Consider the following 24,446-nt stretch of genomic DNA (forward strand, 5'->3'; position numbering starts at 1 on the left):
GGGGAGGATTGCAGAGCAGCTCCCCGAGGGGAGAACAGGTGAGCTGGGCGACGCAAAGGCCTTGGGCCTGAGGAGGATCCCCTCCCCCTGGGCACCATCAGCAAGAGGCAACAGAGCCTGCAATAACAACAAACTGCTGAATTTACCTAACACCTTTAATGTAACAAACCGCCCCAAGGTGCTTCACGGGGGGGCAGCCTGAGGCCCGTCAGATCGAGTCAGAGAGACATTAATGGTACAGAAGTGGCCATTCGTCACATCAATCTGATGCTAGCTCGATACAGAGTTCTCCAGTCAGTCCCATCATTCTGCGCTCTTTCTTTTCTTCCTACCGCACGCAACTGAGCATCGTCAAGATCGTGGTGAGCCTATCACTTGCCTCATTTTTAACGAGTAACCATCAGCGGTTAAATCTGATGCTGCCTGGCCTGCTCTACGCTGTGTTCTCGGCCCTTACTACCCCTGAGGGAGTTATATTCCATCACCCTCTAGCCATCTTGCCTACTTCCCCTTGGCCACCTGGGCAATTATCTTCACAAATTGTCCTTCATCTTTGTCCCCCACCTCCTGAGCAAGAGGTGAGCTCCAATGCTGTTGTGCCCAAGGTATGGTCTTTGCCACAATCCCTCTGCAACTCCTGCTCCAACTCCCTCAATCATGTCTTCACCCTGTTGACATGCCACCACTGGCCATCAGGAACCAACTTGCCTCTCTCTTGCTGGGCTCACATCCCTCCCCGCCTCCCCCAGATCTAATCCCATCCCAATCTATGAGTAGAGCCACCTCCCAGCTTGTCAAAGCCAAACTCCCCACCCCCCCCAACCTCAGACCTCGCTCCTCCGGAACTAAACAACCCCCCGCACCCCCCTTCCCACCACCACCACTTCGCCTGTACATTTTCTGGGGACCCTCAGAACTCTCCCAACTAACGTTGGCCCCCAACTTCACTGCTTCTGAAAGAGACATGCCCCGAGGACAAAATCCAGGAGGGTGAGGGGCCTGCAGGTCGATACTGAGCTGTCGCTCAGTCCTGGGACACGGGCTGGAGGGGGTTGGAGGTGGGAGGAGGAGAGGGTTAACCCTCAGAAGGGGCAGGCTCTGAGAGGGGAGGCTGCACGGGAGGGGGCGTGGGGATGTCAGAATATGGAGCTACAGGCGACTTTAGTCACCGATAAATCCCACAGAGGGTGCTCCATTGAGCCATCCTGCGACCTGTTCACTGTCACGGGAAGGGGCTTGAGTGGGCCATTGGACAGTGTACACTGCGCGCTGTCTGCTCACTGCTGGGCTGAGTGGCATGTGAACTGGGGGAGGCAGGGTGGCAGAGAGCGCCACAGCAGTGGGTGGATAATCGAGGACACGGGCTCGGCACACTGCCGATGGGCCGAACGAGCTCTCATGGCGCTGGAAGAGCCTGCTTGCAGGTACCGGGAGAGACATCGCTGTTGCAGACCTGATCTCACACCCAAAGCCAATGTGTAACAGGCCAGGGAGTGAAACAGAGACTCTACTCCGAACCACATCAGGCCAAACGCTGCAAACTGTCAGACTAGCCCCATGTGAGTAATAAGCTCATAAGTAATAAGCAATAACTTAATAAGTAATAAGCTAATAAGTAATAAGTAATTAGCTAATATGTAATAAGTAATGAGTAATAAGTAATAAGTAATAACTTCAGTAATAATCTAATAAGTAATAAGTAGAGTAATAAGTAAGAAGTAATAATCTAATAAGAAATGAGTAATAAGTAAGAAGATAATAAGTAATAAGCTAATAAGTAATGAATAATAAGTAATAACTTAATAAGTAATAAGTAGAGTAATAAGTAATAAGTAACAAACTAATAAGAAATGAGTAATGAGTAATAAGTAATAAGCTAATTAGTAATGAATAATAAGTAATAAGTAATAAATTAATAAGTAATAAGTTAATAAGTAATAAGTAGAGTAATAAGTAATAAGCAACAATCTAATAAGTAATGAGTTATGAGTAATAAGTAATAAGCTAATAAGTAATAAGTAATAAGCGGTAACTCAGTCACACCCAGAAAGAGTTGTTAAACTTTCTCGCATGTGTAAAACGGGACGGTAACCATATGAAAGTGGAAATCCCAGACAAACACAGTGTACTTACAAGTAAATGCTGGACTCATTCCCTCCAACATCAGGGGATTGCAGTTTTTGTATCAGAATAAATATGATTCCGATAAACAGCACGAAGTTTATCTGGGGAGAGAGAACAGGCAGAGAAGAATCACAGGCCAGCTTATTGGCACAGAGCCTGGCTCCAGCCTCCCCACTTGACCTCAAACCTGTGCGCTGCTCACCCTACGTCCCCAGCTGAGTGGTAGATACAATCGAGGGGTTGAATGGCCACTCCTCGTCCAATGGCCTTCTCCCGCTCTTTAATTCATATGTTTCAGCTTTTTCATCCAAAACGGTGTGGGCAACGTTCAAACGAGAGGCAATTTATTGCTCCTGAAGCATTACAGAGGGCAGATCAGAGTGGGTCTGGTGAGGATGGCAAATTTCCATCCTTAAAGGGCATTAATGAACCTGCTGATGGACTTTCCCGGATAATCGTTCCATTCTGAGCTCCGATATACTTCATTACTGAATGCGGAATCTACCCGTCTGCTGTGGTAGGATTCTAGCCCAGGTTAACAGCTGAGTTTCCAGGCCAAAAGCCTCTTTCCTTTATTCATAGGATGAGGGCATCGCTGACCAGGCAACATTTATTGCCCATCCCTAATTGCCCAGAGGCTATCTAGGAGTCAACCACATTGCTGTGGGTCTGGAGTCACATGTAGGCCAGACCAGGTAAGGATGGCAGAGATAACGGGAACTGCAGATGCTGGAGAATCCGAGGTAACAAAGTGTGGAGCTGGATGAACACAGCAGGCCAAGCTGCATCTCAGGAGCACAAAAGCAGTTTCCTTCCCTAAAGGACATTAGTGACCCACCTGGATTATTCCCCAACAGTGGATTTGTGATCATCATTAGATTCTTAATTCCACCCTCTGCTAGGGTGGGATTTGAACCTGGGTCCCTAGGACATTGTCTGCATCGCTGGATTAACAGTCCAGTGACTATACCACTAGGCCATCGTCTCTTTAATGACAGGCATTTGATAGCTGTGTGTGTAACCTTGACGAGAATGAGGCCATTCCTGGGAAAGGGATAGTCCCTCAGTAACTTTACCCACCAACAGCATCTCCTTACCATGATGGAGGCAATGACTGGGCCTTTAATCACCCACCACAGAGCACGGTGTTCGTTCGTCTCCCAGCAGCTACAGACAAACAGAGACAGAGAGAGGAAAAGGGACATGTTACCCAGAGCGGCTGTGTCCTGGGCCTATGCCCCTGAGCCTTTCCATCTTCCCGACACCCTCCTCCAAACCCGCCCGCAGAATTATTACAGAAAGAGGCCACATCGCTGAGCATCTCTCCCCATCGCGCCCCTACATCAAATAATAATCCCGTTCCCCTTTTGCGAACACAGCAAACGGGAGAAGGGAGTTGCACAGCGTGGAGCTGGAGGAACACAGCAGGCCAGGCAGCATCAGAGGAGCAGGAAAGCTCACGTTTCGGGTCAGGTGGGGAAAATCTTTCTGAAGAAGGGTCTAGGCCCGAAACGTCAGCTTTCCTGCTCCTCTGATGCTGCCTGGCCTGCTGCGTTCCTCCAGCTCCACACTGTGTTACCTCAGACTCCAGCATCGGCAGTTCTTACTGTCTCTCAGTGATTTATAAGCAGGAGCAGGAGTAGGCCATTCGGACCTTCGATCCTGCTCCCCCATTCAATATGATCATGGCTGATTATCCAACTTCCCACCTCCAACACAAGTCCTCCTCCTGGACACCACCCCCGGGCCTCCTACCCTCCCTGACCTCTTCATCTCCAATTGCCATCGTGATGTCAATCACCTCAACCTCTCCACCCCTCACAGCCACCCCAACCTCTCCCCCGCAGAACATGCAGTCCCCCACTCCCTCTGCTCCAAACCCAATGTCACCATCAAACCTGGAGACAAGGAAGGCACAGTTGTAGTATGGCGCACTGACCTCTACATCGCTAAGGCCACACACCAACTCTCTGACACCTCCTCCTACCACCCCGATCATGACCCCACCCCCGAGCACCAAACCATCATCTCCCAAACCATCCACATCTTCATCACCTCAGGTGACCTCCCACCTACAGCCTCCAACCTCATTGTTCCCCAACCCCGCACGGCCCGTTTCTATCTCCTTCCCAAAATCCACAAACCTGCCTGCCCTGGTTGACCCATCGTCTCAGCCTGCTCCTGCCCCACCGAACTCATCTCCACCTATCTGGACTCCATTTTCTCCCCTTTGGTCCAGGAACTCCCTACCTACATCCGTGACACCACCCACGCCCTCCACCTCCTCCAGAACTTCCAATTCCCTGGCCCCCAACACCTCATTTTCACCATGGACATCCAGTCCCTATACACCTGTATTCCTCATGCAGATGGCATTAAGGCCCTCCGCTTTTTCCTGTCCCGCAGGCCCGACCAATCCCCCTCCACCGTCACTCTCATCCGCCAAGCCGAACTCGTCCTCACACTCAACAACTTCTCTTTTGACTCCTCCCACTTCCTACAGACAAAGGGGGTGGCCATGGGTACCCGCATGGGCCCCAGCTATGTCTGCCTCTTTGTAGGTTACATGGAACAGTCCCTCTTCCGCACCTACACAGGCCCCAAACCCCACCTCTTCCTCCGTTACATTGATTACTGTATCGGCGCCGCCTCTTGCTCCCCAGAGGAGCTCGAACAGTTCATCCACTTCACCAACACCTTCCATCCCAACCTCAAGTTCACTTGGGCCATCTCCAGCACATCCCTCACCTTCCTGGACCTCTCAGTCTCCATCTCAGGCAACCAGCTAGAAACTGATGTCCATTTCAAGCCCACCGACTCCCACAGCTACCTAGAATACACCTCCTCCCACCCACCCTCCTGCAAAAATTCCATCCCCTATTCCCAATTCCTCCGCCTCCGCCGCATCTGCTCCCAGGATGAGGCATTCCACTCCCACACATCTCAGATGCCCTCGTTTTTAAAGGACCGCAACTTTCCCCCCGCAGTGGTCAAGAACACCCTCGACCGTGTCTCCCGCATTTCCCGCAACACATCCCTCATACCCCGTCCCCAAAATAACCGCCCCAACAGGATCCCCCTTGTCTTCACATACCATCCCACCTCCGGATACAACGCATCATCCTCCGACACATCCGCCATCTACAATCCGGTCCCACCACCCAAGACATTTTTCCATCCCCACCCCTGTCTGCTTTCCGGAGAGACCACTCTCTCCATGACTTCCTTGTCCGCTCCACACTCCCCTCCAACCCCAGCACACCCGGCACCTTCCCCTGCAACCGCAGGAAATGCTACACTTGCCCCCACACCTCCTCCCTCACCCCTATCCCAGGCCCCAAGATGACATTCCACATTAAGCAGAGGTTCACCTGCACATCTGCCAATGTAGTATACTGCATCCGCTGTACCCGGTGTGGCTTCCCCTACATCTGCACCTCCCAGTCGCGAACCATTTTAACTCCCCCTCCCATTCTTTAGACGATATGTCCGTCCTGGGCCTCCTGCAGTGCCACAATGATACCACCCGAAGGTTGCAGAAACAGCAACTCATATTCCGCTTGGGAACCCTGCAGCCTAATGGTATCAATGTGGACTTCACCAGCTTCAAATCTCCCCTCCCCCCACTGCATCCCAAAACCAGCCCAGTTCGTCCCCTCCCCCCACTGCATCCCAAAACCAGCCCAGCTCGTCCCTGCCTCCCTAACCTGTTCTTCCTCTCATCCATCCCCTCCTCCCACCTCAAGCCACACCCCCATCTCCTACCTAATAACTTCATCCCACCGCCTTGACCTGTCCGTCCTCCCTGGAATGACCTATCCCCTCTACCCCCCCACCTACACTCACCTTTACTGGCTCCATTCCCTATCTGCTCCTTTATCCATCTTTGATCCACCTCCCCCTGTCTCCCTATTTATTTCAGAACCTCCTTTCCCTCCCCCATTTCTGAAGAAGGGTCTAGGCCCGAAACGTCAGGTTTCCTGCTCCCCTGATGCTGCTTGGCCTGCTGTGTTCATCCAGCTCTACACCGTGTTATCTCAGTCCCCTGTTCTGTCATTCTCCCCCCATATCCTTTTGATCCCTTTCACCCTCAGAACTCTATTTAACTCCTGCTTGAAAAAATTCAACATTTTGGCCTCAACCACTTCCTGTGACAGAGAATGCCACAGGCTGCCCACTCTCTGGGAGAAGACATTCATCCTCATCTCAGTCCTTAAGCTGTGACCCCTGGTCCTGGGCTCTCTGGTCATGAGGGACATCCTTGCTCCATTTACCCTGTCTAGGTCTTTTTCCTCAGAGTCGGGGGGGGGTCCAAAACTAGAGGGGCATAGGTTTAAGGTGAGAGGGGAAAGATTTAAAAGGGACCCGAGGGGTAACTTTTTCACACAGTGGGGTGGTGCGTGTATGGAATGAGCTGCCAGAGGAAGTGGAGGAGGCTGGTACAGTTACAGCATTTAAAATAAAACTCCAGTCTCCCTTCATACATCAGTCCCCCTGCCTCAGGAACCGGTGAGTGAATCCGCCCTCCTTCAGCCGATTATTTCCTGACCCTGCTCAGCCACCTTCAGCCCTACCACCAATATAATTCTGCATCCTCTGGGAGGCCGATGTCCCCTGTAAAGTGGACCCACTCCTCCCCTGCACGGTGTTGTACGATCTCTCTGTTCTCCCTCCCGAGAAAAGAGGAAGAACTAAAAATAAGGAACACTGGGGGTGGCAGCGGGTCCGGCAGCATGCGTGGAGAGCGAGCGAGCTAACGGTTCGAATCTGGATGGCTCTTCAACAGGGCTGATGTGACCCGTGGAGGGGACAGCATTTGGGCTGGAGTAGGGCTGGAGTGCTGGGGGAGGAAGGGTGTTAGATAGTGCAGATTAAGTGATCGGAACGGGGGAAACGGTGTGTCCAACTGTCAGACAGTCAAAGACAGACAGTCCCACTGGAGTGGGGAGAGGGAGAGAGGACGTGGTGACAGAGAATGCAACAAGTAAAGCTACAGGAAAGGGAGGGAATGGGAGTGGGTTCCACAAATTATGAATTACGTTGAGCTCAATACTGAGCCCAGAAGTTTGCAATGTGCCTGGTCTGAAGACGATGTGGAGGTGCTGGCATTGGGCTGGGAAAGTTGCGTGGCGACAGATTAATGCCCAACAGGTTTATTTGGAGTTACTGTGCCTGACAAAGGTGCTGCGCCCTGAAAGCTTGAATGATTTCAAATAAGCCAGAGGCACCATGGCCCGGTACGGTGTGATTTGTGAACATAAGATGTTGTTTGTGCTGGGATTGGCTGGAGTACTGCAGAATGCTCCATGCGCGCAGGGCACTGAGGTCAAGCGGCAGGACTCACCCAGAATCATCAAAATGTAGCCTCAGAACTGTCCAGATCGTCACACAGATGGTGGGCGTGCCTGCAAACCAGAACCCAAAATATTACTTCCCAGCCCAAAACACAAAACTTTCCCTTCGGATCTGGATGTTTAGTTCGCGATTATATTCAGCATGGACTGGTCGGGCCGAAGGGCCCGTCTGTGGGCTCTGTGACTGTCAGTGGGCAGCAGATTGCAAGATGGGGATCTGCTGCCACCCTGTGTCGATCAGGGAAATCACAAGCCAGCACATTTATTATCGCAAAAATCACTTAAACATTTGCAAAGTATTTCCCTTTCACCGCAGAGGAATCATGGCAGGCAGCTAATACACAGCAAGATCCCACACACACTCACAGAGACACACACATACACGCGCACACACAAACATACTCACACACATCTACACACACATTCACTCACATGCATGCATGCACACACCTGGACACACACACACACTCTCATACACTGTCATGCATGCACGCACACACACACACACAAACATACACACACACACACACACACACACACACACACACACACACATGCACACACACACACACAAACATACTCACACACATCTACACACACATTCACTCACATGCATGCATGCACACACCTGGACACACACACACTCTCATACACTGTCATGCATGCGCGCGCGCACACACACACACACACTCACACACACACACGCACACGCACACGCACACACATCTACACAAATGCACGAACATTACACACACACACACACAAACACACACACACAAACACACACACACCTTTACAGATACATTGAAAACCTGGCATATACTGCTTTCAGTACAGCCTACCCATTCTCTCCTACTCCCCTTTACTCCCCCGTTCTCATTATCACCTATTCAGTTTCCCTTCTGTCCTTGCTGATAATTACAATCCCCTTCTCAGCCTACCCCTTTCGTACCTCCCTCTCTCTGCACTCTGTCTCCACCTCTCCACTCAATGCCCACATCCCTCAAACATCATCTACAGGATGGACACCGCTTTTCCTCACCTGCTAACATTAACCCTGTTTTCCTCTCCACACGTGCTGCCGGACGTGTTGTGTTCCACCTGCAATTTCCTTTTGTCTTTCAGATTTCCACCATCTGCAGTTCTTTGTTTTAGCTTAGTAAAACTTTTTCTCTCTCTCTCTGTCTAATTCTCTCGGTGTCTCTCTGTCTGTCTGATTACTTCTCTCTCCATCTCTCTCTGTTTCTCTGTCTCTCTCTCTCTCTCTCTCTTTCTCTCTCTCTCTGTTACTTTCTCCCCCTCTCTCTGTCTATCTCTCTGTCTGGCTGTCTCTCTATCTCTCTGTCTGTCTGTCTCTTTCTCTCTCTGCATCCTTCAGTCTCCCCCTGTCTATCTCTGGCTGAGTCTCTGTGTCTCTTTCTCTCTGTCTGTCCAGCTCTCTGTCTTTCTCTCTGTCTCTCTCTCTCCCTGTGTTTCTCCCTCTGTCTGTCTCTCTCTCTCTATTTCTCTATCTCTCTATCTGCATCTCTCTGTCTCTCTCTCTTTCTCTCTCTCGCTTTCCCTCTCTTCCTCAGGTTCTCCCTGAATTTCCAGTTGGAGGGATTAATCCCGAGCTAACATTGGTGATGTTTAATATCGCAGGGTATAAATGTTTTCTGTATGGCTGTCCTGATAAACAGCTCTGTGCTTTCGAAGGTCACTCAGGAGGAGGGGTGGTGGTCGGGGTGGGGAGGGGGACAGCTTCACTGTAAGATGTAATGTGTTACCCACCTGCTCTGTAGCTGTGGTAACAGGTAGCCCACATTGGCACAGCCAGCAAAGTCCGAAGGGTAGTACCCAGATGATGGGTCTGACCCTGCGCTGACGCATGCAAAATGCCACCTTGCCCCAAAGCTAACGGCACCTGATCGCTTGTCAATGTTTACGCCCGTCGGGGTTAAAGGCAAGAACGTGTTGGGGGTGGGTGGGGGTGGATGGTGGTTGGAGATCTCGAGGGGATGTGTTTGGGGTGGTGGGCACGTGTTCCCTCCCGTTCCCCTGCCGGAGCACAGAGACAGATCGCGGTTCCTTTCCATGCCAGTCTGCCTGGCAACGGCCAGAAGTTGAATCCCAGGATGGCACTGACAAACAAAGGACTCACCCCAGCCAATAAGGATGTACGAGAAGAAGTACTGCCGCTCGGGGAAGAAAGTTTCGACAAGCAGAGTGAAGAGGTAGAGGCCCTCGATGAACAGCCAGAAGTAGTTGGACATCACGCAGTAATGGAAGAAGACCATCATCGCTTTACATTGGACCTGGAAGCGAACGGAGGCTGCGTTACGGGGCAGGGAAACGCGAGGCACTCCCCAGCAAAACCCCTCGCATCCGAAAGCACCCCTTCCTTCCCACCGAACCCCTTGCTTATTTCGCCCTCCGCGGGGCGTGTCTGACCCAGCCTGACCCCCTCCCGGCCCATGCACCAAGCTCATCCCTACCGTAGTGATGGAACAGTGAGTGACCTCGTCCTCAGAGTACAGGATGGCGTCCTTGATGAAGACCGATATTGCCCGCAGGATGAAGGAGACGAATAAATTCATGTGGATGTAGTTGCGAGTGCAGTGCAGTTTCCTGAAAGATAAGAGTAGTCCCGCAACAGCAAACAGTTCAGAGGTGGTTCACTCGGTTGATTCCAGAGGTGGGAGGTTTAAATAGAACATAGAACATAGAACAGTATGGCGCAGTACAGGCCCTTCAGCCCACGATGTTGTGCCAACCTATTATCCTACTAAGATCAATCTACCCTGCACACCCTACATTTCACTATCCTCCTTGTGCCTATCCAAGAGTCGCTTAAAAGTCTACCTCTCATCCTCTTCAGTCCAATGAAAAAAGCCCCAGCTCCCTCAACCTTTCCTAATAAGACCTGCCCTCCAGCCCAGGGCAGCATTTTCTGAAGAAGGGTCTCAACATGAAACAACAGTGTGGAGCTGGATGAACACAGCAGGCCCAGCAGCATCTCAGGAGCACAAAAGCTGACGCTTCGGGCCTAGACCGTTCATGAGGAAAGGGGGATGGGGAGAGGGTTAAAAAATAAATAGGGAGGGAGGGGGAGGTGGACCGAAGATGGAGAGAAAAGAAGATAGGTGGAGAGAGTATAGGTGGGGAGGTAGGGAAGGGATAGGTCAGTCCAGGGAGGACGGACAGGTCAAAGGGGCAGGATGATGTTAGTAGGAAGGAAATGGAGGAGCAGCTTGAAGTGGGAGGAGGGGATGGGTGAGAGGAAGAACAGGTTAAGGAGGTGGGGACGAACTGGGCTGGTTTTGGGATGCAGTGGAGGGAGGGGACGAACTGGGCTGGTTTTGGGATGCGGTGGGGGAAGGGGAGATTTTGAAGCTGGTGAAGTCCACATTGATACCATTAGGCTGCAGGGTTCCCAGGCGGAATATGAGTTGCTGTTCCTGCAACCTTCGGGTGGCATCATTGTGGCAGTGCAGGAGGCCCATGATGGACATGTCGTCTAGAGAATGGGAGGGGGAGTGGAAATGGTTTGCGACTGGGAGGTGCAGTTGTCTATTGCAAACATCCCAGATGTCCTCTTTATTCAAAAACCGCAACTTCCCCCCCCACCCCGCAGTGATCAAAAACGCCTTCGACCATGTCTCCCACAATTCCCGCAACTCATCCCTCACACCCCCCGATCTGCAATAACCGCCGTAAGAGAATCCCCCTACCCCTCACATACCACCCCACCAACCTCCGGATCCATTGCTTCATCCTCCGACACCTCCGCCATTTACAATCCGACCCCACCACCCAAGACATTTTTCCATCCCCACCCCTGTCTGCTTTCCGGAGAGACCACTCTCTCCGTGACTCCCTTGTTCGCTCCACACTGCCCTCCAGCCCCACTACACCCGGCACCTTCCCCTACAACCGCAGGAAGTGCTACACTTGCCCCCACACCTCCTCCCTCACCCCTACCCCATGCCCCAAGATGACCTTCCATATCAAGCAGAGGTTCACCTGCACATCTGCCAATGTGGTATACTGCATCCACTGTACCCGGTGTGGCTTCCTCTACATTGGGGAAACCAAGCGGAGGCTTGGAGACCGCTTTTCAGAACACCTCTGCTAGGTTCGCAACAAACAACTGCACCTCCCAGTCGCGAACCATTTCCACTCCCCCTCCCATTCCTCAGACGACATGTCTATCCTGGGCCTCCTGCAGTGCCACAATGATGCCACCTGAAGGTTGCAGGAACAGTATCTCATATTTCACTTGGGAACCCTGCAGCCCAATGGTATCAATGTGGACTTCACCAGCTTCAAAATTTCTCCTCCCCCCACCGCATCAAAAAACAGTCCAGCTACTGCCCGCCTCCCTAACCATTCCTCCCACCTCAAACTGCACCCCCGTCTCCTACTCACTAACCTCATCCCGCCCCCCCTGACCGTCCTCCCTGGAATGATGTATGCCCTCCCTAACTCCCCACCTACATTCACTTTTACTGGCTCTAACCCTGCCTCTTTGACCTGTGTTCCTCCTCTCACCTTATTTTCTCCTTTATTCATCTTCTATCCACCTCCCCTGTCTCGCTATTCATTTCAGAATCGCCTTCCCCTCCCCCATTTCTGAAGAAGGGTCCTGACCCAAAACGTCAAGCTTTCCTGCTCCTGAGATGCTGCTTGGCCTGCTGTGTTCATCCAGCTTCACACCATGTTATCTCACTTCACACGTTTCTGGGTTGAACTCCATCTGCCACTTCTTTGCCCAGCTCTGCATCCTGTCAATGTCCCGTTGCAACCTACAACAGACCTCCACCCTGCCCACAACTCCACCAACCTTCATGTTATCGGCAAACTTACTAGACCACCCTTCCACTTCCTCGTCCAAGTCATTTATAAAGATCACTAAGAGCAGAGGTCCCAGAACAGATCCCCAAACTGGTCACCGAGCTCCAGGCTGAATACTTTCCATCTGCTACCACCCTCTGTCTTCTATTGGACAGCCAGTTTTGTATCCAGACAGCTAAATTTCCCTGAATCCCATGCCTCCTTACTTTCTGTTTGAGTCTACCATGTGGAACCTTATCAAATGCCTTGCTAAAATCCATATACACCACATCCACTACCTTCATCCATGTGTTTTGTCACATCCTCAAAGAATTCACTAAGGCTTGTGAGGTATGGCCTGCCCCCCTCAAAGCCATGCTGACTATTTCTAATCAAACTGTGCTTTTCCAAATAAACATCAATACTGTCTCTCAGAATCCCTTCCAATTTGCCCACCACAGAAGTAAGACTGACTGGTCTCTAATTTCCAGGATTATCCGTATTCCCTTTCTTGAACAAGGAAATGACAATTTGCCATCCCCCCAATCTTCTGACACTACTCCAGTGGACAGTGAGGGTGCAAAGATCACTGCCAAAGGAGCAGCAATCTCTTCCCTCACCTCTCGAAATAACTTTGGGTATATCCCATCTGGCCCAGGGGACTTATCTATCCTCGTGTTTTTCAAAATTTCTAGCAGATCCTCCTTCCTATCAACACCCTGTTTGAGCATATCTGCCTGTTTCATGCTGTCCACACAAATGTCAAGATCCCTCTCACTGGTGAATACTAAAGCAAAGTATTCATTAAGGACCTCCTGTACCTCCTCTGACTCCACACACGAGTTGCCTCCACTATCCCTGATTGGCCCTATCCTCACTCTGGCCATCCTCTTGTTTCTCACATAGGTATAGAAAGCCTTGGGGTTTTCCTTGATTCTACCCGCCAAGGCTTTCTCATATCTCCTTCTAGCTCTCCAAAGTCCATTCTTCAGTTCCTTCCTTGTCGACCTCTCAAGCCCTTTCCCATCCTTGCTTCCTCAACCTTAAGTAAGCTTCCTTCTTCCTCTTGGCTAGGTGTAGAACATGTCTTGTCATCCAAGGTTCTTTCACCTTACTATCCTTGCCTTGCCTCAGTGGGACAAACCTATCCAGTACCTATAACAAGTGATCCCCAAACAACTTCCACATTTTTGTTTCGTATCTTCGAGGGGAAGCGATGGTCGAGTGGTACTATCACCGAATTGTTAATCCAGAGACCCAGGGGACACGGGTTCGAATCCCACCACGGCAAATGGCAGAATTTCAAGTCAATAAATGTCTAGAATTAAGACTCTCATGATGAATCCATTGTCAATTGTTGGGGAAAAGATCCCATCTGGTTCACTAATGTCCTTCAGGGAAGGAAACTGCCATCCTTACCCGGTCTGGCCCACACATGACCCCTGACCCACAGCAATGTGGTTGGCTCTTGACCACCCTCTGGGCAATTAGGGATGGGCAATAAACGCTGCCTGGCCAGTGAGGCCCTCATCCCATGAATGAGCAGAATAAAAGCGAGATTGAGCTGTCGAGGCCTGTACTCTCCGGACCAAAAACAGAAGTTGCTGGAAAAGCTCAGCAGGTCTGGCAGCATCCGTGAAGTAAAAAACAGAGTAAATATTTCGGGTTCCGGTAACCCTTCCTCAGAACTTTGAGAGGTGATCTATCTGAGGTCAAGAAGATGCTGATGAGGACTGACAAAGTAGACGTGTAGAGGATGTTTACTCAAGTGGGGCAATCTAGAACGAGAGGTCAGCGCTTTAGGATAAGGGCTGGTGAATTTAAAACAGAGATGAGGGGGAATTACTTTCTCAAAGGGTCGTGAATCTGTGGAATTCACTCCCGGAGGATATGGTGAATGCTGGGGGACGTTAAATAAATCTGAAGGAAGAGATAGGCAGATATTTTACGAGTAACAGATTGATGGATTATGGAGAGCAGGAATGTGGATTTGAGGCTGAGATGATGATCAGCCACGAGCGTATTAAATGGCAGAGCAGGATTGAGGGGCTGAATGGCCTCTAGCCGCTGCTCCTAGTTGAGACGTTCTTAAAGAGGAACAAGGAAAGACTTAACAAATCTTCAATTGGCAAAGAACCCGTGTGGAGATAAACGTCATCCACACATAACCACAAAGGGATTCATTTATCACTGGTGAAGGGTTAGGAACGAATTGTTATGTGAATGCATGTGGGCGTGTGGGAGCACTGTCACAGTTTATCAATCCTCTAGCCGCACAAATGCACAGAGAACAATGAGGAAAATAAACCAAAACATCTCTAGTCCGAGAGGATGACAGTTCAATGTGACACCTCCCAGAGATGATGAATTCATGCCATTATCCAGACGAGGAAGGGAATTGGAAATCATCCAACAAGCAGAAATCTGAAGCCAAACCTCAATAAGGCAAATCCCAGGTGGAAGACCAAATGCCTGGCCATCTGCAACTGCTCAGACAGTTCCCCTTCTGCTTATTGTGAATGCTTGGCTGAGTTCCAAGACTCAGTTGGTACATTAACTTGGCAGGAGGTTTGTCTGGACAAACAGAAATGTTCTGGTTACTTTGCGTGACAATGAAGCATTATTTTGCCAAAGTCTCAAAAATAAGGTTAAAAGGTGGGAATTGGCGAAACCTTTTGCGACTGATAGTCCATTGTCCCTGTTTGACAGGGTCATGGTGACAACATTTTCTTTCTGAAAAGAAAGCATTTGAATTGGAAGTTTCTGACCCCAAGATTCCACTGTTGGCGTTATATGGTTCATTTATTGTCTACGTGGTGTCCACGAGGGAAGGGAGCGGACATGAAGCCAAGATGGAGGGGGAATGGATCAACCTAAGAGGGACCAGTGGGCAACATGGGAGTTGTAGTAGAGACATGGAAGGGATTGGAGATTATGGATGAGTTTGGAGGTTATGGAGAGGGTTTGGAGGGGAGTTTGGAAGTTATGGAGGGAGTTTTGAGATTATGGAAGGAGTTCGGATGTTATAGAGGGAATTTGGAGCTTTTGGAGGAAGCCTGGAGGATATGAAGTAGGTTTGCAGGGGATAGAGGAGGTTTAGAGGTTAGGGAGAGGGTTTGGAGGTAATGGAAGGGATTTGGAAGTTATGGAGGGAGCTTTGAGGGTATGGAGTGGTTTAGAGGTTGGAGAGAGGGTTTGGAGGTAATGGAGGAGATTTGGAGGTTATAGATGGGATTTGGGGGTGATGGAGAGGGTTTAGAGGCAATGGAGGGGATGGAGTAGGTTTAGATATGATGGAGCGAGTTTGGAGGGTATGGAGGGTGTTTAGAGTAATGGAGGTAGTTTAGAGGTTATGAAGGGAGTTTAGAGATTACAGAGGGAGTTTCAAGGTTTTGGAGGGAGTTTGGAGTTATGGAGGGAGTTTGGAGTTATGGAGGGGGTTTGGAGACATAGAGGGAGTTTGGAGTTATGGAGGGAGTTTGGAGTTATGGAGGGGGTTTGGAGACATAGAGGGAGTTTGGAGTTATGGAGGGAGTTTGGAGTTATGGAGGGAGTTTGGAGTTATGGAGGGGGTTTGGAGACATGGAGGGAGTTTGGAGTTCATGGAGGGAGTTTGGAGTTTATGGAGGGAGTTTGGAATTTATGTGGATGGGCTCTGGAAATGACACTGTGGAGGGTTTGGATGTTATACTGTGGGGGGGGGGTGGAGGTTACACTGTGGGGGGTTTGGAGGTTACACTGTTGGGGGGGTTTGGAGGTTACACTGTGGGGGGGCGGTTTGAAGGTTACACTGTGGGAGGAGTTTGGAGGTTACACTGTGGGAGGGGTTTGGAGGTTACACTGTGGGAGGAGTTTGGAGGTTACACTGTGGGGGGGGTTTTGGAGGTTACACTGTGGGAGGAGTTTGGAGGTTACACTGTGGGGGGGGTTTTGGAGGTTACACTGTGGGAGGAGTTTGGAGGTTACACTGTGGGGGGGGTTTTGGAGGTTACACTGTGGGGAGTGTTTTGGAGGTTACATTGTCGGGGGGGGGTTTGGAGGTTACACTGTCGGGGGGGTTGGAGGTTACACTGTGGGGGGTTTGGAGGTTACACCGTGGGGGGCTTTGGAGATTACATTGTGGGGGGGTTTTGGAGATTACAGTGTGTGGAGGGGGTTTGGCGGTTACACTGTGGGGGGGCGTTTGGAGGTTACACTGTGGGGGGGGGCGTTTGGAGGTTACTCTGTGGGGGGGCGTTTGGAGGTTACTCTGTGGGGGGTGTTTGGCGGTTACACTGTCGGGGGTTTGGAGATAACACTGTTGGGAGTTTGGCGGTTACACTGCGGGGGGTGGTTTGGTGGTTACGCTGTTGGGGGGGTTTGGAGGTTACACTGCGGGGGGCGGTTTGGTGGTTACACTGGCGGGGAGTGTTTGGAGGTTACACTTTGGGGGGGTTTGGAGGTTACATTGTCGTGGGGTGTTTGGAGGTTACACTCTGGGGGGGATTTTGGAGATTACACTGTGGGAGCGGTTTGGCGGTTACGCTGTCGGGGGGGGTTTGGCGGTTACACTGTGGCGGGGAGCATTTTGGAGGTTACACTGTGGCGGGGAGCGTTTTGGAGGTTACACTGTGGCGGGGTTTGGAGGTTACACTGTGGGGGGGTTTTGGAGGTTACTCTGTGGGGGGGGGTTTGGAGGTTACACTGGGGGGGGTTTGGAGGTTACACTGAGGGGGTGGTTTGGAGGTTACACTGTCGGGGGGGGTTTGGCGGTTACACTGTGGCGGGGAGCATTTTGGAGGTTACACTGTGGCGGGGAGCGTTTTGGAGGTTACACTGTGGCGGGGTTTGGAGGTTACACTGTGGGGGCGGTTTGGTGGTTACACTGTGGGGGGTGGATTGGAGGGTACAGTGTGTGGGGGGTGGATTGGAGGTTACACTGTGGGGGGGGGTTTGGACGTTACACTGTGGGGGGGGGTTTGGCGGTTACACTGTGGGGGGGTTTGGAGGTTACACTGTGGGGGGGTTTTGGAGGTTACTCTGTGGGGGGGGGGGGTTTGGAGGTTACACTGGGGGGGGTTTGGAGGTTACACTGAGGGGGTGGTTTGGAGGTTACACTGCGGGGGGTGGATTGGAGGTTACACTGCGGGGGGGGGTTTGGAGGTTACACTGTGGGGGGGGGTTTGGAGGTTACACTGTGGGGGGGTTTTGGAGGTTACTCTGTGGGGGGGGGTTTGGAGGTTACACTGTCGTGGGGGGGGTTTGGAGGTTACACTGTGGGGGGGTTTGGAGGTTACACTGTGGGGGGGTTTTGGAGGTTACTCTGTGGGGGGGGGTTTGGAGGTTACACTGTCGTGGGGGGGGTTTGGAGGTTACACTGTGGGGGGGTTTGGAGGTTACACTGTGGGGGGGTTTTGGAGGTTACACTGTCGGGGGGGGTTTGGAGGTTACACTGTCGGGGGGGGTTTGGAGGTTACTCTGTGGGGGGGGGTTTGGAGGTTACACTGTGGGGGGGTTTGGAGGTTACACTGTGGGGGGGTTTTGCAGGTTACACTGGGGGGGGTTTGGAGGTTACACTGCGGGGGGTGGATTGGAGGTTACACTGCGGGGGGGGGGGTTTGGAGGTTACACTGTGGGGAGTGGATTGGAGGTTACACTGTGGGGGGTGGATTGGAGGTTACACTGTGGGGGCGGTTTGGAGGTTACACTGTCGGGGGGGGGTTTGGAGGTTACACTGTGGGGGGGTTTGGAGGTTACACTGTGGGGGGGTTTTGGAGGTTACACTGTCGGGGGGGGTTTGGAGGTTACACTGTGGGGGGGTTTTGGAGGTTACTCTGTGGGGGGGGGTTTGGAGGTTACACTGTGGGGGGGTTTGGAGGTTACTCTGTGGGGGGGGGTTTGGAGGTTACACTGTCGGGGGGGGGTTTGGAGGTTACACTGTGGGGGGGTTTGGAGGTTACACTGTCGGGGGGGGTTTGGAGGTTACACTGTGGGGGGGTTTTGGAGGTTACTCTGTGGGGGGGGGTTTGGAGGTTACACTGTGGGGGGGTTTGGAGGTTACACTATGGGGGGGTTTTGCAGGTTACACTGGGGGGGGTTTGGAGGTTACACTGCGGGGGGTGGATTGGAGGTTACACTGCGGGGGGGGGGTTTGGAGGTTACACTGTGGGGAGTGGATTGGAGGTTACACTGTGGGGGGTGGATTGGAGGTTACACTGTGGGGGCGGTTTGGAGGTTACACTGTGGGGGGGGGTTTGGAGGTTACACTGTTGGGGGGGGTTTGGAGGTAACACAGCGGGGGGGGGGGGCGGAATGGAGGTTACACTGTGGGGGGTGGTTTGGAGGTTACACTGTGGGGGGGGTTTGGAGGTTACACTGTGGGGGGGGGGTTTGGAGGCTACACTGTGGGGGGGGGTTGGCGGTTACAGTGTGGGGGGTGGATTGGAGGTTACACTGTGTGGGGGGGTTTGGAGGTTACACTGTGGGGGGGTTTTGGAGGTTACTCTGTGGGGGGGGGTTTGGAGGTTACACTGTCGGGGGGGGGTTTGGAGGTTACACTGTGGGGGGGGGTTGGCGGTTACAGTGTGGGGGGTGGATTGGAGGTTACACTGTGTGGGGGGGTTTGGAGGTTACACTGTGGAGGGTGGATTGGAGGTTACACTGTGGGGGCGGTTTGGAGGTTACACTGTGGGGGGGGGGTGTTTGGAGGTTACACTGTTGGGGGGGGTTTGGAGGTAACACAGCGGGGGGGGGCGGAATGGAGGTTACACTGTGGGGGATGGTTTGGAGGTTACACTGTGGGGGGGGGTTTGGAGGTTACACTGTGGGGGTGGTTTGGAGGCTACACTGTGGGGGGTGGATTGGAGGTTACACTGTGTGGGGGGGTTTGGAGGTTACACTGTGGGGGGGGGTTTGGAGGTTACACTGTGGGGGGGGGTTTGGAGGGTACACTGTTGGGGGTGGGGTTTGGAGGTTACACAGCGGGGGGCGGTTTGGAGGTTACACTGTTGGGGTGGGGTTTGGAGGTTACACAGCGGGGTGGGGTTTGGAGGTTACACTGTTGGGGGGGTGTTTGGAGGTTACACTGTGGGGGGTTTGGAGGTTACACTGTGGGGGGTTTGGAGGTTACACTGTGGGGGGTGGGGCTTGGAGTTTACACTGTGGGGAATGTTTGGAGTTTACACTGTGGGGGACGGTTTGGAGGTTACACTGTTGGGGGGCGTTTGGAGGTTACACTGTTGGGGGGAGCGTTTTGGAGGTTACACTGTGGGGGGTTTGGAGGTTACACTGTTGGGGGGCCGGTTTGGAAGTTACACAGCGGGGGGCGGATTGGAGGTTACACTGTGGGGGGGGGGTTTGGAGGTTACACTGTGGGGGGGGGGGTTTTGGAGGTTACACTGTGGGGGGGGTTTTGGAGGTTACACTGTGGGGGGTGGTTTGGAGGTTACACTGTGGGGGGTGGATTGGAGGTTACACTGTTGGGGGGGTGGTTTTGGAGGTTACACTGTGGGGGGTGGATTGGAGGTTACACTGTGGGGGGGGGTTTGGAGGTTACACTGTTGGGGGGCGTTTGGAGGTTACACTGTGGGGGACGGTTTGGAGGTTACACTGTGGGGCGGGTTTTGGAGGTTACACTGTGGTGGGGGGGGTTTTGGAGGTTACACTGTGGGGGACGGTTTGGAGGTTACACTGTGGGGGGGTTTTGGAGGTTACACTGTCGGGGGGGGTTTTGGAGGTTACACTACGGGGGGGGTTTGGAGGTTACACTGTGTGGGGGGGGTTTTGGAGGTTACACTGTGGGGGGGGGTTTGGAGGTTACACTGTTGGGGGGGGTTTGGAGGAAACACAGCGGGGGGGCGGATTGGAGGTTACACTGTGTGGGGGGGGGTTTGGAGGTTACACTGTGTGGGGGGGGTTTTGGAGGTTACACTGTGGGGGGGGGGGTTTGGAGGTTACACTGTCGGGGGGCGTTTGGAGGTTACACTGTGTGGTGGGGGTTTGGAGGTTACACTGTGGGGGGGGCGTTTTGAGGTTACACTGTGGGGGGGGTTTGGAGGTTACACTGTCGGGGGGCGTTTTGAGGTTACACTGTTGGGGGGAGCGTTTTGGAGGTTACACTGTGGGGGGGGTTTGGAGGTTACACTGTGGGGGGGGTTTTGGAGGTTACACTGTGGGGGGGGGGTTTTGGAGGTTACACTGTGGGGGGGTGTTTGGAGGTTACACTGTCGGGGGGGAGGTTTGGTGGTTACTGTTGGGGGGAGCGTTTTGGAGGTTACACTGTGGGGGGGGTTTGGAGGTTACACTGTGGGGGGGGTTTTGGAGGTTACACTGTGGGGGGGGGGTTTTGGAGGTTACACTGTGGGGGGGTGTTTGGAGGTTACACTGTCGGGGGGGAGGTTTGGTGGTTACACTGTCGGGGGGGGGTTTTGGAGGTTACACTGTGGGGGGGTTTGGAGGTTACACTGTGGTGGGGGGGGTTTTGGAGGTTACACTGTGGTGGGGGGGGTTTTGGAGGTTACACTGTGGGGGGGGGGGTTTTGGAGGTTACACTGTGGGGGGTGTTTGGAGGTTACACTGTCGGGGGGGAGGTTTGGTGGTTACACTGTCGGGGGGGGGTTTTGGAGGTTACACTGTGGGGGGGTTTGGAGGTTACACTGTGGTGGGGGGGGTTTTGGAGGTTACACTGTGGTGGGGGGGGTTTTGGTGGTTACACTGTCAGGGGGGGTGTGGAGGGGGATTCGAACCCCCTGAAGGACCACGTCCCATCACCAATCCCTGAGAATGGAGCAGGACACTCGGGGCTTCCTGCCTGGCAGCTGCCCTTCTGACCCCTGAGCGTCTGCCCCGGGGGGTGACCACCCTGACCCCCCGCAGTGAGTGAAGTAGCTGTACAGGGGGGTGAGGGTCTGTTGCATCGGGAAGTGGTGGCTTCCTCCTCCTTCATATAGACACAACCCCATGTGGCAGTGGGTGCAGAGAGAGGGGCCGATGGTCACTGACGGGTCAGGGGGGGGCTGTGAAGAGATGTGGTTCCCAGCTTCCTTATCAATCCTCCAGAGCCAGTGACCGCGGGGATTGTAACCAGACCACACCTCTTCGAATATGAGTTCCCAGATTGTGGCTGTTAATCGGGTCCAATCCGGGAGCCCTGGCTGACAGATATCAACAGGAGTGCCAGAGATTCTGCTCACTCTGAGAGCTGGCCCTGTGGGAGCTGGGTCAGTGTCAAGGGCTCTCCAGGGACTCTAAAGCCGGTGGGTGGGGCGACTTGATAGGATACAAGCCCCCGTGGAGCTGTACCAACTGAGACTGGGTTGCAACACAGAGCAGGAGTCGGGTGTGAACCTGCCATCTGTGCTGGGAGGGCTGGAGCCTCCGCGGGGAGCGGGCGCTAACACAGGTTGGGTGACACCCCTGACAGCAAACCGCTCAGGTGCGTGGAACTGCAACTCTCTCAGCTAAAAGCAAACCTCACAAAACTCAGAGCTCCACTCGGACCCAGTCCCCATCGCAGACCGTGCCTGACTGAAAGGAGGGCAACATTTCCGAAGGAGGGTGCTGGCCCCAAACATCAGCTTTCCCGCTTTTCTGATGCTGCCTGGCCTGCTGTGTTCCCCCGGCTCCACACCGTGTTATCTTATAACAGTGACGAAGGACAGCGTATGTCGGCAGTGAATCTCAAACAGCTACTCGACGTGTCTCTGTATTCATGTCATAAAGTGAGCGGTTATATCCTCACAGAGATAATGGGAACTGCAGATGCTGGAGAATCCAAGATAATAAAGTGTGAAGCTGGATGAACACAGCAGGTCAAGCAGCATCTCAGGAGCACAAAAGCTGACGTTTCGGGCCTAGACCCTTCATCAGAGCTGGTTTAATTTCACAGGATCAGCCAAAGGAAACAAAGCAAATAGCAAATTCTCAAAACCTAAACCTGGAAATGTGGGTCCAACTTATCATTTCGACCCATTTACAAGCCAATGGAGCAATGACTGGGCTACAATACCCACCAGCAGAGGGTGCTCCTGCCATACACAGAAACCGCTCCCCCTCCAAATAATCACGTTGCAAATCCCAATCACATTTGTTCCAAAACACAGAGATTCTCAGCCCGGGTCCTGTGAGAGAGCGAACGATGTGAACGCAACAAATCGAGAGGAATCGGATACGTGCAGGGGAGAATATCGCAGGGTTAGGGGCTGAGGGACGGGGAGTTCTGGTTCCTTACAGCCTCTCCGGGGAGGGGTAGTGTTGGCACTTCGAACCCTGAAGGACAGTACGATTCCAGCCCCACTTCAAACTCTGTTCAGCATCGAGGGAGCTCTGCTCTGTCACAGCAGTGAGCCATGTAAGTGGCACATAGAAACTAGCAGCAGGAGTAGGCCATTCAGCCCTTCATGCCTGCTATGCCATTAAATACAACCACGGCTGATTGTCTATCTCAATGGCATGTTCTCCTCATCCCCCTTGATGCCTTTAATGTCTAAAAAAATGTATCTGCCTCTTTGTTGAATATATTCAGTGACTTGGCCTCCACACCCTTCTGTGGAAGAGGATTCCATCGAATCACTCCCCACTGAGAGAAGAAATATTCCCCCAGCCTCCCCCCCGACCTCAGTATGAGCGTATTCACCTCTGCTGCACTCCCTCTGTGGTGAATACATCTTTTCTTCAGGAGAAAGACCAAAACCGTGCATAATACTCTGGGTGTGGACCCACGGGGGCCATCAGGTATGAAGCTTGGAACCTCCCTGAGCATGATGGAGCCTGCACTGGGGAGTAAGGAGGAAGAACATAGGACACAGAATAGCACGGGACCAGGCCCTTTGGCCATTCTGCACTCATCCCATTTCCCGACACACCGTCCACATCCTTCAATTCTCTCCCTCCCTGTCTAAATGCGCCTTTAACACTGCTATTTCATCTGCTCTACCACCTCCCCCAGGCAGCACATTCCAGGCACCTACCATCCTCTAAAAAAACTTTCCTCACATATCTCCTGTAAATAATCTCCCATTTTCTGAAGAAGGGTCTAGGCCCAAAATGTCAGCCTTCCTGCTCCTCTGATGCTGCTCGGCCTGCTGTGTTCATCCAGCTCCACACCTTGTTATCTCAGATTCTCCAGCATCTGCAGTTCCTACTATCTCTGAAACAATCTGGTTATCCTCTTTTGCACCCTCTGCAAAGACTCCACATTTCTGTAGCATGGCAACTAGAACCACATAGAATACTCCAAATACAGCCTAACTAAAGTCTTATGTAGCTGCGATATGACTTAGCAACTTTTGTACTCACTGTCTAGACTTAGGAAGGCAGCACGCCAAATGCCTTCTTTATCACGTTATCCACTTGTGTTGCCACTCTCAGGGAGCTATGGACTTCCACCCCACAGCCCCTCTGCATGTCAATGTTCCTGAGGGCTCTGCTATTTACTGTATATCTTCCTCTTACATTTGACCTCCAAAAATGCATCACCTCACGTGTTGAGATTAAAATGCTTTTACCCTTTCAAAAACCTCCTCACTGCCCACTGCTCCATCGATTTTCATGTCATCTGTGAGCTAACTAATCAGAACTCCTATATTTTCATCCAAATCATTTATATTAATTATAAACAGCACGGACCCTTGCAGAACGCCACTGGTTACAAAGCCTCCCCTCCACAAATATGGGAAAACACAGTGTGGAGCTGGAGGAACACAGCAGGCCAGGCAGCATCAGAGGAGCAGGAAAGTTGACGTTTCTGATGATGCCCAGCCTGCTGTGTTCCTCCAGCTCCACACTGTGTTTTCTCTGACTCCAGCATCGGCAGCTCTTATTTCTGTGGCCCAGCCAATGTTGCCATCTCACCACGGATCCCATGTGACTTAATCTTCTGGACCAGTTCTCCATGACAGACCTCATCCAATGCTTTCGTAAAACCCATGTATATGATATCCACTGTCCTACCTTCCACAAATAACCTTTGTCACTTCCTCAAAGTCCCAAGCAAATTTGTCAGGCAAGACCTTCCCACATAAAACCATGCTGACTATCCTTAATAAACACATTCCCTTCCAAATGCTGGTAAATCTTATCCCTAAGAATCTTTTCCAATAATTTCCCCAACATTGATGTCAGGCTCACTGGCCTTTAATGTCCTCAATCATCCCTAATGTCCTGAAACAGAGGAACACT

General features: G+C 52.2%; 1 protein-coding gene across 6 annotated transcripts in view; it reads right to left on the reverse strand.

Moving 5' to 3' along the window:
* Nucleotides 1–24,446, reverse strand: part of LOC125462947 (pituitary adenylate cyclase-activating polypeptide type I receptor-like) — a 211,882-nt gene that overhangs the window by 53,984 nt on the left and 133,452 nt on the right. For all 6 annotated transcript variants that reach the window (XM_059640288.1, XM_059640307.1, XM_059640301.1 and 3 more), the window contains 5 exons: nt 9,953–10,085; nt 9,619–9,772; nt 7,469–7,529; nt 3,222–3,291; nt 2,134–2,225 (listed from right to left, as the gene is read on the reverse strand). In XM_059640288.1, the coding sequence (XP_059496271.1) occupies nt 2,134–2,225; nt 3,222–3,291; nt 7,469–7,529; nt 9,619–9,772; nt 9,953–10,085 (510 nt within the window). The remainder of the gene's footprint in view (nt 1–2,133; nt 2,226–3,221; nt 3,292–7,468; nt 7,530–9,618; nt 9,773–9,952; nt 10,086–24,446) is intronic.

This window comes from Stegostoma tigrinum, chromosome 2 (assembly GCF_030684315.1).
Source record: "Stegostoma tigrinum isolate sSteTig4 chromosome 2, sSteTig4.hap1, whole genome shotgun sequence".
NCBI classification, from domain to species: Eukaryota; Metazoa; Chordata; class Chondrichthyes; order Orectolobiformes; family Stegostomatidae; genus Stegostoma; species Stegostoma tigrinum.